General features: G+C 37.7%; 1 protein-coding gene across 3 annotated transcripts in view; it reads left to right on the forward strand.

The window, feature by feature from the left end:
* Positions 1–2289, forward strand: part of CUL3 (cullin 3) — a 114382-nt gene extending 112093 nt beyond the window's left edge. For 2 of the 3 annotated variants that reach the window (XM_032754247.2, XM_058437957.1), the window contains exon 15: positions 661–1128. In XM_032754247.2, coding sequence (XP_032610138.1) covers positions 661–792 — 132 coding nt within the window. In that variant the 3' untranslated portion in view covers positions 793–1128. Of the gene's footprint in view, positions 1–660 lie in introns of all 3 variants that reach the window. The other variant, XM_032754242.2, reaches the window with a different exon arrangement.
* Positions 2290–17557: the final 15268 nt, after the last annotated feature.

A 17557-nucleotide genomic window follows, 5' to 3' on the forward strand; every position in this document is an offset into this window, starting at 1 on the left:
TCAAAAAAAAAAAAAAATTAAATAAACTCATATATGCAAAATGACTGATGAATAGTGCATAGACAGACTATGACTGCTGCTTTAGTTACTGTTTTTTTATTATATATAGCACAGTACTTAGAATCCTGATAGTACTTGGAAAAAAACAACAGAAGCACTTACTATGATTGGGCATTATTATTCTTTATTCTAAGGCATTACGTCTGTTAACACATGTAGTGTACACACCAGTGGGCCAAGGTCCCAAGAGCTAGTAGTGGTAGAGCTGAGTTTATCCAGGTACTCTGAGTCCAGAGTTTGTGTTCTTTAATACATAGGCTACCCATGTTCTGTGAGTTTTGAGTATAACCTGGAAGTCAGTAGATAACGGCATCAAAACGGTTAAACTATAGGTGGCATATACTCACACTACCATAATTCCAACTAGTTCAGCTATTCAACTGCTATCCATTTTAGCATTCTCATTCTGATTTGAGGAAGTGTGTTGTAACCATAATATTACATTTTCAAACAGAACCTTTTTAAAGTTTCGTGCTTTTAGCTTTGGTAATCCAGTTAGTAAAGTTCAGTCTCTGAGTGTTAAAATGACATTATCAGTTCTGTTCAAAGATAGGAATTTTTATGTGTTTATATAAAAATACTATCTACTTTCTTTTTTAGGTAACTCAGCAGTTGAAGGCGCGATTCTTACCAAGTCCAGTTGTTATTAAGAAACGTATTGAAGGACTTATTGAGAGAGAATATTTGGCACGAACACCTGAGGATCGCAAAGTATACACATATGTAGCATAAAATGCGTTCAGAAATTTGATTTATTCTTGGACTCTACTCTTCGCATGGACTGGGAAGTTCTTTTAAATCATTAAATATTAAGACGACCATCTCTTCTATTAAATTACAGTACATGTTCTAGACCATTGAGATCAAGCCTTTACTCCCTTTGAGAGTTTTCAACATCAGTTGATTGAGCTTCAGGCTTTACAACGTTTATCCCTGTAGAGGTCATCTTTACAGTTCCTCGGGAAAATGTGAATGTGCTGCGTTTTGTTTTCTTTACTGTATGAAAACAGGAAAATAAAAGAGAAATTTAGAAAATACAGCTTATTACAATAAAATTGTTGAATTTCATTTCCCCAGGTCTTCAGTGTTGATGTAAATGTGTTTTGTAGTGTTGCTTAGCACTTTGCGCATTGTGTAAGTTGGGTAACAAAAATGGCAAAAGAAATGCAGAATTCCCAGTTATCTTGCTCTGAAGACATTTCTTTAGCTAGTCTTATTTAATTGAAAGGTTTGATGAATATACAAAGACCCAAGCATACAATTTGAGCATGCTGTATTCTACCACTTGCACTTACTAATCTTCTAGCCTTATGACCAGGAACCTTTGTTTTGGGCTCAAGTACACATCCTGATTTGGTTTTTCCCTGTTGTAATTTGAGATTTCCCAAATTAAGTCTTATAATGATTAGGTTTTGTTCTGAGTTATTTCTAGAGAAAGAAAATATTTTAGTATGTATAAATTGTACAATAATTTTTTTGCTGTTGTACTCACTGCTAATAGTGGATTGTATAGGGTGGTGTTTTTATTTCATTTATTGTAGACAAAAATAATGAATTTAGTATACACATACCCACTAATTCAAGTGTGTCAGAGCACAAAGTTGGCAGCTGGTTATATTTAATTCAGCCCCTCTGAAAAGCACATACAGTCTATACTTTGTTTATAAATATCGTAGGTCCTCCCTGCCCCTAAATATATATTTTGGTGAAGCTGTGGTGCACTATTAATTTTCTGTTTCAAAATGCAAACTAAAGATGCAATAAATATGATGACCTTGATAGTTTTAATGAAATCTTCAATTCTTGCAGCTAACTGTGTTTTGGAAAGTGATTAAGCAATATTTCTCAAACCTGATGATTCTTGGATATTTAGCTATTGTCCTCCAAAGAGTCATCGTTTCACGTTTTCAAAGATGTGCTTTGTGCTGAAGATTCTTGTCAGATATCCTGTGCTTCCAGAGTATTTTTATCTTCAATTTTATTTAATTTTGTTTCATTTTGTTTTCATAAGACAATGTTTCAGATATGTAATGGGGCAAACCACTATAGATTTCTGTTGGATAGAAAAATGAAATGTTACTAATAAGTTTAAATTGACCCTTCGTTGACTATCAGTACTGTTGATACATTTATTAGAATGTATGTCTCAGAAGATGGTTTCTGTTTAAATTTATGGTCAAGTTACAACAACTGAATTCTAATATGGATTAAAAACTCCACATAAATATTTTTCCCCATGCGTCTTGGGTTATAATTTTCCTTTTAGACTTGCAAATATGCTTTTATTGCAATTTTGTCTCCATCTGTACTGTGGAATTACAAGCCTTGTGCTCTTTATCTCTACATTTTCCACTTCTACATGATGCAATTAAGATGCCAATGAAAAATATTGTGAACATTATTCTCAGGACACTTTTACCATATTTGAGCAGTACTAAGTCAGGTGTAACATGGAAAGCTAAGGGTTTCACCTTCTGATTTTGACATAATTGGAAATTTTCTATAATGGTAAGGTGTTTATAGGAAAGTAATGGTAGTTCATGTTTGAGAATTTTTTTATTGCTTTCATTTCCCAATTAAATGATATTTAACACCTGGGAAAACAGCACAGCTCAGATTGTCGAGTTAGTAAACATGAACGATGTAAAAACTTTGTTTGAAATCTAAGTGAGACATTAAACATTTTAGTGCTAGTTTAAGCCATTAAAAGTAAAGTTTAAGTTTACATCATTGTCTCAAGTGTAGCTGTAAAAATCAGATCTAGAGTTTAGAGACATACTTGTTAATTTTGGAGCACAGGTTTATGCTTCTAAATATATTAAAACATTTCTGAATTGAAGTTGAGTTGAATGGAGATTGCTGGCGATGTGATGCTGCACTGAAAAAATTGGTCACACAAAATGTTTATGTGTTTGACTGCATAAGTATTATTTTAGGTCATAAAGGTTATAATAAAATACATTTAACATTGCTTTCTTTTTAGCAAGAGGTCACAGATGCTATTTTTTCTCAGTTTTTAATGCTTTAATTTGAAAAAAAAATGCATCCTAACCATTCCATCCTGTTGGTACAGAGAAATTTTGGTGATTTATTACAAGAGTTTTAAGGAGGGTGGATACATAGTTTTTCAACTGCAAAAATGATGTCATCTCTTCAGTAACTGTTAAAGTGTAATTCTCTGCCTTCATTATCAAGTCCAGGGCAATGTTTATTTTGAATCGTTAACATTATTTAAAGACTGAAAATTCATTGCAATTAGGGAACGCACAGCTTCACAAAAAGTGGTTGTGATTGCAAGGATTCTTTATGTCAGTGAATTTAAAAAGGGAATGGTGGAAGAGATGCATGCCTTTCTAAAGGTATGCTAGAGTCACCTGTGTAGCATTGTAATTATGTACTATCAAACCCCCAAGATGCTGATGATAGGCCTTCTCGGTAAGAATCCTTCTCATAGTGAAGCACTGTTTGTTGATGTTTTGTTCACCGGATATGTTGGGTAGCAGGAAAGGCCTAGAACAGATTTTAAGATTATGCCTACATCTCTAGAAGACTGGTACACTGGCATCATCTTAGGTTTCTAAGTATTATTTAATTCCTCAATTTGGAAAACAGTTTTAATGTTTACAGTGTAAGATACTCATTTTCAGTAACTAGTATTAAAGATTTTTATCTTTGCCTGTCTACTGTAACTTAAGACTTATAGAATAATTTTTTATAAAGTATATGGTATATTGTGTCAATCTTGGAAGGAAAGCTGTTACATATCAATTGTAGGTCATGTATTTTACTATATGTTGCATAGTATTTTGCATTCTATAAATAGGAATGTTAAAACATTTCAGGTCAGCAAAATAAGTCATTTCTAGTCCTCAAAGCAGAAATAATTAGAAATGTTAACATTTAAGTGCTTATCATATGCCAGATACTATTCTTAATATTTTATGTATATTTAGTTGTCATACTGGCTTTATGTGAGATAACTGTCATTATACCAGTGTTGTCCAAGGTTGCCAGTAGGAAATGGCAGAGCCAGGAGGTGGACCTAGGTTTAATCCTATCCATATTCCATGTTACAAATTGACACGATTTTCCATATTAAAAATTTTTCATTTATTTTGTACCTCATTCACATGAATAGTAATGTGACAAACTAAAGTTAATACTTGAAGCATTGCAATATGGAATTTTGCACATTTTTGTTAGCTTTACATTATTTGCTGATAACTTTTGGTAGGAAGGAAAACAGGGAAGGTGATTGCTGCTATTCTGGAATGTGTCCATTGAAAAGAAAATAGGCGCTTTGTCTCCTACAATCTTAGAGAAAGTTTTACATACTTAAGTGGGTACCACAGATAGGTATGTACCTTAAATTCAAATCTACAATTTTACAAAATGTTTTCCTTTGTGTGCCTTTCCTATGTCAAATTAGCCAGAAGGAAGAAGAGACGTAAGAATGGCAGATAAATTTAACAGGTAATGATACAGAGATTGGCCATTACGCCAGCTCTCAGGAGAAAAACAACTAGGATGTCTTGAAACCCTTACATTTAATTTTAGAAATGGCAAATTTGTAAGCGTGTCATTTAAGTAATTCGATGCTCAGTTTTAGGGTCTAAGTTGACCTCGAGTGATCCATGCAAAAATAGCTTTAAAATTATACATGAGGAGCTCAAAGTAAAACTTGTGTATTTTTTAGTAACAATGAAATTGTCAAATTTCAAGATTTTAATAACAGGACAGTTCAACTAATAAACTTTATTGCATACAAGATTTATTGCAATGTGGGAAAATTAAAATTCTCAGTCTCAGAATTCTTTCTGCAGTTGTGATTCTTGAATAAATGCCTCAGCACGATGTCTGGTATGTAGTGGGTGTAGGCACTCAGTAAATCTCAGATGAATGTGCTAAATGATCACTAAGTGTCTTGAAAGAAAATCTTTAAAAGAATTGAACTTCACAAATTGAAATTTGTACTGCACTATTGGGGCTATGACATAGTATAAGGATACTTTTATAAATAGAAGTTACTTGATAGTTGACTGTAGGTAAAAAGTGGAAAATACCAGCTCTTATGTGGTTGCAGATGGGTGTGTGTGTGTGTGTGTGTGTGTGTACAGCATCTTGCTCTGTCATCCAGGCTGGAGTACACTGGCATGATTGTGGCTCACTACACCCTCAACCTCAATCTGGCCTCAAGCGATCCTCCCACCTCAGCCTCTCAAGTAGCTGGGAGCACAAGTGCACGCCACCATGCAAGCTTTTTTTTTTTTTTTTTTTGCTTTAAGTAGAGACAGGGTCTTGCTGTGTTGCCTAGGCTGCCGTCAAACCGCTAGGCTCAAGCAATCCTCCTGCCTCGGCCTGCCAAAGCGCTAGGATAACAGGCATGAGCTACTGTTCCCAGCCGGCATATTGTGTTAAATGCTGACTTCTAAGCCCTCTTGCATAGCATCTCTGTGATAAGAACTTGACCAGTATTAGATCATTTGGTCCTATGGAGATTCTATGAAAAAACTCAGGCTTAGTGACATAAAAATTTTTACGAAATCCCACTAATAGTTAATGGGGTGCAGGAATTTGGACCCAAGTCTCTTAATTCCAAAACCTGTGCTTTTAAAAGCGTGTGTCCCCAGTTACTGGCTGTTTTGGCAGACTGCACAGAACCTTGAAAATTGAATTTGAATCTGAAGGTAGATTTTCTTGGCACGTATTTTGGTGAAAGTTTGCATTGTTTTATTAGAAAATGTTTTTGGAGAACTTGATCTTGTATAACTATAGATCCTTCACAAAAAAATTGGCAATATTAGCTAGGCATATTGGTATATGGTATAAAGTATTTTCTTTCTCATAAGTTTATACAACTGATGTCAGATATCAATACCTACAGAATGAACCTTTTTATTTTCTATACTATCTTCTGTATTAAAAAAAAGATTTTTCTAATGGAGTGGAATTGTAGACTGAAAGAGACTGAGGAAACTTACCTAAAGAGTGAAATCAAGTGAGGAAAAGGACAGAATGTGCATTTGTCCCAGTGCAATTCTAGCAATAGGCAACCAGTGTATGTGTGTGACTATAAAATAGACGGTCACAAACCTATTGCAACGTCTACATCTGATGGGGGAAGAGGGTGCTGAGGAGGCTACCCCTCAGGGCAAGAAAGTCTGTATACATACTGTGTTCGTCCCATTTTAAAGATTCTCCTCTTAAGCTTGCCTACAGACTCTTACGCAATACTCATGAGTCCTTACTTTTTTTTTGTTTGTTTACCAAAATTAGTGTTATCCAAGCTTGTAATAAGGCATCCATATTCTCCAGACTTCCCTTGAGCTAATTAAAAATTAATGCAAGCCACCAGGCGCGGTGGCTCACGCCTGTAATCTCAGCACTTTGGGAGGCCGAGGTGGGCGGATCACCTGAGGTCGGGAGTTTGAGACCAGCCTGACCAACATAGAGAAACTCCATCTCTACTAAAAATACAAAATTAGTCAGGTGTAGTGGCACATGCTTGTAATCCCAGCTACTTAGGAGGCTGAGGCAGGAGAATCACTTGAACCCGGGAGGCGGGGGTTGTGGTGAGCCGAGATCGCACCATTGCCCTCCAGCCTGGGTAACGAGCAAAACTCTCAAGAAAGAAACAAAAAAACTTAATGTAAGCCATTTTCAAAGAAATGAAAGTTTGTAATCATTAAGGCTATACAAGAGTGTTACAGATTTTTAAAAGCAATTCCAAAAGAAGTGTGGCAGGCCGGGCGCGGTGGCTCTTGGAGGCCGGGGGGGCGGATCAGAGGTCAGAGATCGAGACCACGTGAAACCCCGTCTCTATAAAATACGGCGTGGTGGCGGGCGCCTGTAGTCCCAGCTACTCGGAGAGGCTGAGGCAGGAGAATGGCATGAACCCGGGAGGCGGAGCTTGCAGTGAGCCGAGATTGCACCACTGCACTCCAGCCTGGGTGACAGAGCAAGACTCCGTCTCAAAAAAAAAAAAAAAAAAAAAGAAGTGTGGCAAGTGCTTTGGTGTTTTTCAATCTAGCTTCACACCAGATTTTCCTAGAGAAGCTTTACAAAGAAACAAAAAAGTAATGTCCCTTGGTGATTATTATTTAATAAGCCTGAGGTGATTCTTGTGGGCAGCTAAGTTTGAGAACTATTGCTGTAGATCGTACATGGTACAATAAAACATAAACTTCCAGTTTCACTGATTAGATGAGAATGTTGATGTGATTTGCAAGTTGTGGGGTTTTCTTTAACATAATTTATCTGCACTTACAATGCCCCATCTGGTTAAGACAACATGTTGATCAAATGAGGTTTGATTATAATGTGGACCAGTTAATTTCAAGCTACTCATGGTCACAGATCACAGTATTAATCACAGCTAACCAACTCTCAGTGGATCCTAATGGATAGGGGGAGGAAGAGGGAGAATTGGTAATAGTGTCTTCATAGACAAAGGGCAACCTGTGATCTTACAATTTTAATTAGGTATTCTCACTGGGAGAAGTTGAATTTAGAAATCAAGTGTTCAAAGCTCAGTGACCTCTATCCCATTTCTAAGAGTTTAGATAGCAACACTAAAAGAATGATTCTAAATCTAAGAAAAAAAGCGAGTGCCTACTGAACAGATTTGGATTTTTTTTCCCCATAGCAACCATTGGTTGTGAAGCAATTAGATCTGGGTGACAAAAATTGAGATGTTTGTACCACCAACTTTGTAAGATCATAAACATAAGTATAAACCTATTGGCTATTTTTATTGCAACCTAGATGGTGCAGTGTTTCTACTGAGATTTAATCTTTGATGATTGTCAATTTAATCTGACAGGAGGTGACTCCCTTAAGAACCATGGTACTCCCTAATACTCAAAAGTTACTTTTGGGTTTGTTTGTTTTTTTTTTCAAGACAAAGTCTTGCTCTGTTGCCCAGGCTGGAGTGCAATGGCATGATCTTGTCTCACTGTAACCTTTGCCTCCTGGGTTCAAGTGATTCTCCTACCTCAGCCTCCCAAGTAGCTATGATTACAGGCGTACAACCACCACACCCAGCTAATTTTTGTATTTTTAATAGAGACAGGGTTTCACCATGTTGGCCAGGCTGGTCTGGAACTCCTGACCTCAGGTGATCCACCCGCCTCAGCTTCCCAGAGTGCTGGGATTACAGGTGTGAGCCACCACGCTCGGCCCCAAACATAACTTTTGGATTATTTCTCACTAATGAGCTTTCATAGAATGATCCATATTCTCTTGAGCCACAAATTAAGAAAAATACATGTTTGTAAAACTTTTATTTCTTGTAAACAAAATGAGACTCATAAAACTAATTTCATCAAATTGGTACACAGATTAAGGTCTTAAATATGTAAGAAAACCTATGAACTCTGGTAAAATCAAACTCCAATTCTCGAGATTGGTTAAGCAGGAAGGGCCCCCTTCCAGCTTGTACTTTGGCCCCTAAAGATGCACCTTCCCTTTGGAGACTCACTAATTATTGCTGTTCTCATGACCCTGGCCACAGTAATTTCTCCTTCAGCCTGCATGTGGATACACAGCCTATTAGTGTTTACTTCTCCATATAAATTTCCTTTTCCATAGGACTTAACAATACATGCAGTGGCAGTACTGAGTGATGCATGGCTTTGTCACTACTGTGGGAGACTTTCCCTTCTACAACCTCTCTTAGAAGATTGAAGCTTAAATTCCCAAAGGAGCAGCTGGTGGCATGCTGTCACTGTAACAGCTCTTAGCAGGGTATCTGTCACTTAGTGAGTTCTCAATAAATGCTGACTTCATTCTGACCCACTAATGACAACAGCATTCATTTATGAGACAATGGGGGGTCCCCCTACTTTTGTAGAGTTAATGGTCTTGCATATGAACCCGAGCTGTCTCATTAGCTTGATTACATCATGCTGTAATCAACTGAGCTTATTGTGTAGAAACTTTGATTTATAAACGAAGCCAGATCATAGTATCCTCCCCTCTTTTGCTAATGTAACTTCCTGAAATATACAAATTATCTACTAAGAACTTCCTGTAGTCCTTAAAAATCCCATTTTCCTCACTTTTTGCAATCAATATGACCCAAAAAGAACTAAAACAGCTGTGAAAAGTCACACTACTGAAATCTATTTTTGTGTAAATGTTTTTTGCACTGTATGCATGTATGAATATGTGTGCACATTAGTGTGCACATTTGTATATGCATGACGAATGACATCAAATCTTTAGACAGCTGAAGGGCAGATTGGTAATTTTTTCTTTAGATTGATATCTGTTATAAAGAACTAGATACACAGTTCACCAAATGGCAAACCACATAGTAATAAAATGAGTCTAAACCCTGATTTTATTTCACTACTTTTACCTTTGTTAAGAAACAACGTATTATTAAATAAAATTCTATATTAGACAAGAAAAGTATATACACGAACAAGGCCATATAGATGGAACTTTTTAGGAAATGTGTTTACTAAGAAATAAAATGTTTTCAAGTTAATTTCCCATTGCTAAATGCATCATTATCAGGTGACATGCTGTGAATACCTCCCTTCCTTGGTAAAAATACTAGAAATATATAAAATATATAAAGAAGTCTACATATATACAAAAATATTGTTTATCTAGCACAGCCAAAGATTTACATGATTTATGCAATGGCTGTGAGTTGCCCCCCTTTTCACTGTGCTAGACTCTCAAAGCCTCTTTGCTTCTCTCGTGCTAGAGACTGGGAAGCAAAATCACTAACGTGGCAAAATGGCTATGCAGGAGTCAATGAGGATGAAACAGAAGGAAGGGAGCAAGGAAGGGCTTGGTGTTGTAAGAGTTTGTTTAGATGTGGTAAGACAATTTGGGTTTAGATTCTGAAGTGCAGAGAAAATCTAACCTCCAGATTAATGATGTGTAACTGTATAATTTAAAATTGCTGGCCAGGGGAGGTGGCTCACGCCTGTAATCCCAGCACTTTGGGAGGCCGAGGCAGGCAGATCACTTGAGGTCAGGAGTTTGAGACCAGCCTGGCCAACATGGTAAAACCTCGTCTCTACTAAAAATTCAAAAAGTAGCTGGGTGTGGTGGTGCACACCGGTAATCTCAGCTACCTGGGAGGCTGAGGCAGAAGAATCGCTTGAATCTGGGACGTGGAGGTTGCAGTGAGCCAAGATCATGCCACTGCACTCCAGCCTGAGTGACCAAGTGAGACTCCAAGTTTGTGGTATTTGTGTTAGAGCAGCCTGAACAGACTAAGACACATTCTCACCATAGAGAAAAGAACTTGGGATTTGACCACAGTCTAAATGGTACAACTGCCAGATGTAGCCTTCTGTTTGCCAGTCGAGGACACTTGACTCCTTAATTGCATTGAATTCATCCACTATGTAGCATTTTCTTTTGAAAATTCTGATCTACAAATAGTGACAAACATTTGTATTTTTCTTGAATTTAATGGAAATCCAACCATTGTAAGTCAACTTCTTGTGGTTAGGTATGAGTTGTTTCCTGATGTAGAACCCAAATGACGTGGTTTGGATTTGTGTCCCCACCCAAATCTACTGGCAAATTGTGATTGGATCATGGGGGCGGATTCCCTTCTTGCTGTTCTCGTGGTAGTGAGTGAGTTCTCATGAGATCTAGTTGTTTAAAAGCGTATAGCAACTCCCCCTTCTCTCTCTTTCTCCTGCTCCTGCCATGTAAGATGTGCCTACTTCCCCTTCACCTTCTGCCATGATTGTAAGTTTCTTGAGGCCTCCCCAGCTGTGCTTCCTATACAGGCTGTGGAACTGTGAACCAATTAAACAGTTTTTCTTTATATATTTCCCAGTTTCAGGTAGTTCTTTGTAGCAATGCAAGAATGGACTAACACACCAAGACACCTGTATATCTTCTAGTCCTTCCCAAGCAGGCTTTCAATTTCCTGGAGTCCCTGGAGTGATTGGACGTATTTTCATACATCCCCACCCCCCAAAACTTTTTTTTTGTTGTTATTGTTTATTATTTTCTTAATTTTGAATCTGTGTCAGAATGAAAGCTACTATGAAATGGGTTGTTTTTGCCTGAGTATATAAATTTCCTGTTGTTGCTGTAACAAATTGTCACAGACATAGCGGGTTAAATTTATTCTTTTACAATTTGGAAAGTTAGATGTTCAAGATAAGTCTCACTAGTCTAAAGTCAAGGTGTCATTTGGGTTGGTGCGTCTTGGAGGCACAAGGGGAGAATCCGTTTCTTTGCCTCCAACTGCCTCCAGGGGCTGCCTACATTCCTTGCTTATGGGTTCTTCCTCCATCTTCTAAGCTAGCAGTGTAGCATCTTCAAATCTGTCTCCTCTTGCACTTTTTTTTTTTTTGAGATGGAGTCTCTCTCTGTTGCCCAGGCTGGAGTGCAGTGGTGCGATCTTGGCTTACCACAACCTCCGCCTCCTGGGTTCCAGCGGTTCTCCTGCCTCAGCCTCCCAAGTAGCTGGGACTACAGGTGCCGCCACACCCAGCTAATTTTTGTATTTTTAGTAGAGACAGGGTTTCACTATATTGGCCAGGCTGGTCTCAAATTCCTGACCTCGTGATATGCCCGCCTTGGCCTCCCAAAGTGCTGGGATTACAGGCGTGAGCCACCGTGCCTCCTCTTGTACTTTTTTCTGCTGTCACAGACTCTCTCTCCTCCTAAGAACCCTGTGATTACCTTAGGCCCACGGCTAACCCAGGCTAATCATGCCTCTCGAGATTTTTAACGTCATCACATCTGCTAAGTCCCATTTGTCATATAAAATAACATACAGGTTCTGGGGATTAAGATATAGACATCTTGGGGGGCCATTATATAGCCTACCACACCAAGTAAACAAATTATTTTATCTTTTTCTGCAATGTCAGATTTGTAATTAGTTTAGTGAACCATATGTCAAGGTTTATTTTCTTTATAGATAGAAGCCTGAAAAGTTTAATAACTTCCACACAGTAATGTCATCAGAGTTTATTAAAGTAAGATCAAGACGTATCAATGTGAGATCAGCATGTAAATTCTGTTTTGTTTTTCTCATATTGACATTTCTTTTCTTCTGTTACTCTACAACATGAAATATTATTTCTGAATTTTTTTAAAGGCCACCCTTTTACATGATTGTACAATTCATTTGAAGAAGGCCATGTAAAGGTGTTTTTGCCAGTAAAAACTCATGTAAAATTAAGTCCAACAGTATAATTTTATATCTTAATTCTTTTCATGCTGATGGCAATATATTTGATAATTTATCATCCTTGGGTTTGGAATATTAAAAGTAACTTGAAGAATTGATGTAGAATTAGCTGGTTGATTTAGCTGGTAGCTATCAATAATCCACAACATGCAAAGCACCCAACTGTCATAATCTGTTTTGTGTTACTATAAAAGAATACCTGACACTGGGTAATTTATAAAGAAAATATGTTTATTTAGCTCATGGTTCTGCAGGCTGGGAAGTTCAAGATTGGGCAGCTGCCTCTTGTGACTTCTGGTGAGGGCCTCATGCTGTGTAAAAACATGGCAGAGAAATGGAAGGGGAACCAGGCAAGTGCGAAAGGGGAAAAATATGAGGAGCAACTTTGCTTTATAACAAGACTTTCTCAGGAACTAATCTATTCCCACAAGAACTAATCTATCCCATGAGAATTAACTCAGTCTCAAGAAAAAGACATTAATTCATCTTAATAACCCAATGACTACTTACAGGCACCAGTTCCCAACACTGCCACATTCGGGACGAAGCCTCAATATGAGTTTTGGTGGGGACAAACCATATTCAAACCATAGCATTAACCAACCACTTTAAAGAATGTACCATTGAATGGGAGAAGCGAGACAAATGACATGAATTTATAGCAATATGGGAAGTTCAAGCACTACTTAGGAAAGAGGCAATAAATCCAGAAAGACTTTGTATTGTTCCTTGCTCCTTCAATATTTCATTTTCACATGCCTACAATTGGGAAAAATTAAAAAATAAGGAGTGAATTGGAAGATGCTGTTTTTTTAAAAAAATTAATAGACTTTGTTTTTTAAGAGCAATTTTAGATTTACAGGAAATTTAGCAGAAAGTACAGAGTTCCCAAGTTCCCATATACCCCTTCTCTCTCCTGCTATGGGTTTTGACAAGTGCATAATGTTACGTATCCACCATTACAGTATCATACAGAGTAGTTTTGCTGCACTAAAAATGCCCCATGCTCATCTTTTCATTCCTTTCCTCCTCCTCTCAAACATCTACTAATTTTTTTTAGTCTCTATAGTTTTGCCTTTTTCAAGACATCATATAGTTGGAATCATACAGCATGTAGCCTTTCAGACTGGCTTTGTTCACTTAGCAATACACATTTAAAGTTCCTCCATGTCTTTTTATTGCTTGATAGCACATTTCTTTTTTATCATGGGATAGTGTTCCATTGTATGGATGTACCATAGTTTCTTTACCCATTCACTTATTAAAAGACATCTTGGTTGCTTCCAGATTCTTTTGTAATTATGGATAAATCTGCTATAAATGTCAGTGTGCAGGTTTTGTGTGGGTGTAAGTTTTCAACTCACTTGGGTAAATACCAAGGAGCAGGATTCCTGGATGATAGCTTTATAAGCTATCTTTAGCTTTATAAGGAACTGCCAAACTGTCTTCCAAACTGGCTGTACAATTTTGCATTCCCCATCAGCAATGAATGAGAGTTCTTGTTGCTTCGTATACTTCCTGGCATTTGTTATCATCAGTTTGGGGATTTTATCCATTATAATAGGCATGTCATGATATCTCATTGTTATTTTTAATTTTCAGTTCCCTGATGACGTATGATGTTGAGCATCTTTTCATATCTTTTTGCCATCAGTAGATCTTCTTGATGAGTTATGTGTTCAGATATTTTGCCCACTTTAAAATTGGGTTGTTTTCTTACTGTAGAGTTTTAAGAGTTCTTTGTACATTTTGTATGTAAGTCTTTTATCAGATACATGTTTTGCAAATATTTCCTCCTAATTTGTGGCTTGTCTTTCATTCTTTTAACAGTGTGTTTTACAGGGAAGTCTGACAGTTTAGTAAATTCCAGCTTTCATTTGTTTCTCTTATAGATCACGCTTTTGATGTTGAAGCTAAAAACTCATTGTCAAACCCCAGGTCACATAAATTTTCTTCCAAGTAATTTTCTGAAAGTTTTAGAGTTTTGCATTTTGTATTAAATATACTGTTGACCCTTGAACAACATGGTTTTGAATTTTGAGGCTCCACTTATATGTAGATTTTTTTTCAAACAAATGTGGATGGAAACTCTAAAATGCAATATTTGTGAGATGTGAAACCCATGTGTATGGAGGGGTGACTTTTTGTATACACAGGTTCCACAGGGCCAAAGGCAGATGAGCATGCATGGATTTGGGTATACATGGGGTGGGGGTGGGGAGATCCTGGACCCAATCTCCAGTGTTTACTGAGGGACAATTGTATAATCCATTTGAGTTAATTTTTGTGACAGGTGCAAGGTTTGTGTCTACGTTCTTTTTTTTTTGCATGTGGATGTCAGTACCATTTATTGCAGGAATTCTCTTTTTCCATTGAATTACTCTTGTTCCTTTGTCAAAAATCAGTTGGGTATGTATTTCTGTGTTCTCTATTTTGTTCCATTGATCTATTGGTCTATTTATTGGCCCATACCATGCTGTCTTAATTATTATAGCTCTATAATAATTATTGAAGTCGGGTAGTGTCAGGCCTCTAACTAGAATGTTTGGTTTTTGATATGGCTCTTACACGTTTCCATGAAATATGACTGTTTAGAAGTTCTTTCTTGAAAAATTTATTTTTTTCTATATAGTGAACACCGTCATGTTACATTTTATTACACCTCCAAATTCTAGAAAATTTTCTTTCTAACCTCATTTACCTGCAGAACAATTTGACTGGTATCAATCCTTTCTGAATTGGAAAGGACTATTACCTAGTATGGGAAAAAAGGTAGTCCTCTTTCTAAACTCTGATTGTTTGCATAAAATGGATTGTTACATTGAATGTAGTATGCCTAAGCCGCTCTCATTCCACAATTCTTATTATCAGGGAAATGTGAGCATAGTGCAGACTAAGAACATGCCATCTTGGTCTCTATCCTTCTCCAAGTTCTTCACCCACGTGTCTCACTGATGTGGAAAGAAAATGCTCTCTCATCACTGAAAACTAGAGATGGGTACCATCTTCAACGCTGGTGCCACAGACATCAACTGAGATGATACAAATGAGACTGACATATTTGCCATCAGTTATCTTGCAGGGGAAAGCTCACTTACCAAGTAGTTTCCTCAGGCCAATGTAAGAAAATAATAACTCCCATGAGCTTCCAAAGTTCAGGGCAGATCACCTCTAAATTACAGGAGATAAAATTGCCCCAACATACTCACCAGCCTAAGGTAAAACCTAAGATGGGGCCTCCTGCAGTGAGACCACCATGAAGACTGAGAGCCCATGTCCCCAACAATAAGATACAATTAGGCTCTATGATTGCAGGTGAGGATGGGGCCAGCAGCAACCACGCACGGGTCCTGAATAGCATCAACCACTGGAAGACAGGATGCCAAACTGAAGAGTTGATAAATGGCCCCAGTAAGACAGAATTAATGCAGAAAGCAAAAGATAATTTAACAATATTTAAATGTATGTCTTCAAGGATATTGCAACAATAAATCTTTACGGTCAGGAAAAAGCACCAACCAAAAAATAAAAATAAAAAATAAGAAAGACTTCTTAGAAATTAAAAAAAACATAATTGTCAAAAAATTCCTTAACACATTAGAAGCACTGAATGGGATGAAGATTCCCAACAACGAAAATATTTTGAAGGGTAAAGAACTCTTCCAGAGTGCAGAGCTAAACAATCAAGAAAGAGAATTTAGAAAAGAAAAGGTGAGACATAAAGAATAGACCAAAGAGGCCCCATATTCGTGAAATAGGAGTGTCAGGAAACAAGCAAATGGATGATAAGCCATAAATAAACACAAAGACCAGCCTGAGCAACATAGGGAGACCCTGTCTCTTCAAAAAGTTTTAAAATTAGCTGGGCACGGTGGCACGCATCTGTGGTCCCAGCTACTAGGGAGGCTGAGATAGGAGGATTGCTTGAGGCCAGGAATTTGAGGCTGCAGTGAGCCATGATTGCACCACTGCACTCCAGCCTGGGTGACCAAGTGAGACTCTGTCTCAAATAAACCAAACAATAAAAACAACAACAACAAACCCTCCAAAACAAACAGAAAATTTCCTGGCTGGGCACAGTGGCTCATGTCTGTAATCCCAGTGCTTTGGGAGGCCAAGGAAGGAGGATGGCTTGAGCCCAGGAGTTTGAGACCAGCCTGGGCAAAACAGCCAGAACCCATCTCTAAAACAATGAAATAAAAACATTAACCAGGCATGGTGGTGTGCACCTGTAGGGCTATGTACTGGGACTCTGAGGTGGGAAGATCATTTGAGCCCAGGAGTTAAAGGCTGCAGTGACCTAAGATCAATGTCACTGCACTCCAATGTGGGTGACAGAGCATGACCCTGTCTCAAAAAAAAAAAAAAAAAAACTCCTCAAGTTTAAGAATGGCATGAACTCTAACTCAAAATGCCTCACAAATGTTCAGTACGAATATTTAAAAAGTTGAAACAAATTGAAAAACATACATTTGATTTCTCAGGATAAAATGTGTTTTCCAAACTGACAAATACAATAAACCGTTTGCCTACAAGGGAAAAAGAAGCTGACTGACATCAGAATTCTTGTCACCAATACCAAATTCCAAATGCAGTGTGGAGCAAAGTTGGCAATTTCTGAGGAAAACATATTTGCTGAGAGTTCTATACCAGACAAACAATGGGGCATCTCTGAGGGCAAAAGAAAGCTGCTTATGAACCAGCCACAAAACTTTCTAAACAGAGTTATTTTGGAATTCTCCAGCCAAAAGTAAATTTGTATCCAAATTCAAATTTGCAAAACTGTGAGCCAGTGAACATGTAACAAACAATGATGAGCAAAAAAACTCACTCTCCGTCCTAGACCTACTGTATCAGAAACTTCCATTTAATCAGATTCCCAGGAGAGAAGCTCTGCTTAAAGCAGTTCTGAATTCCCTTCCAACTGCCATCTGCTGAATGGTAGGACAAATTTTAAATTTTAGTCCAATTTAGTTTTATGCAAATTTGGCTTAAAACAACAATTGATGCACTCTCTAAGCTTAACTTGGTTTACGGGAGGCATGACTGTGCAGATTTTGGTTTCATTGCACCTTCCCTGATCTTTTCTAGCTTGGTATCTGGAACATGGAGTGGAGCTGAGAGAGTCTTGTGTTGTTTTCGGGTGAAAAAAGCCTTCTGATCTTGAGTTGGTCCTTGGGTGTTGATATGGTTTGGCTGTGTCCTCACCCATATGGGGGCCCAGTGGGAGATAATTGAATTAGGGGGGTGGTTTCCCCCATACTGCTCTCATAGTAGTGAATAAGTCTCACGAGATATGATGGTTTTATCAGG

This window comes from Hylobates moloch, unplaced genomic scaffold (assembly GCF_009828535.3).
Source record: "Hylobates moloch isolate HMO894 unplaced genomic scaffold, HMol_V3 SCAFFOLD_1, whole genome shotgun sequence".
NCBI classification, from domain to species: domain Eukaryota; kingdom Metazoa; phylum Chordata; class Mammalia; order Primates; family Hylobatidae; genus Hylobates; species Hylobates moloch.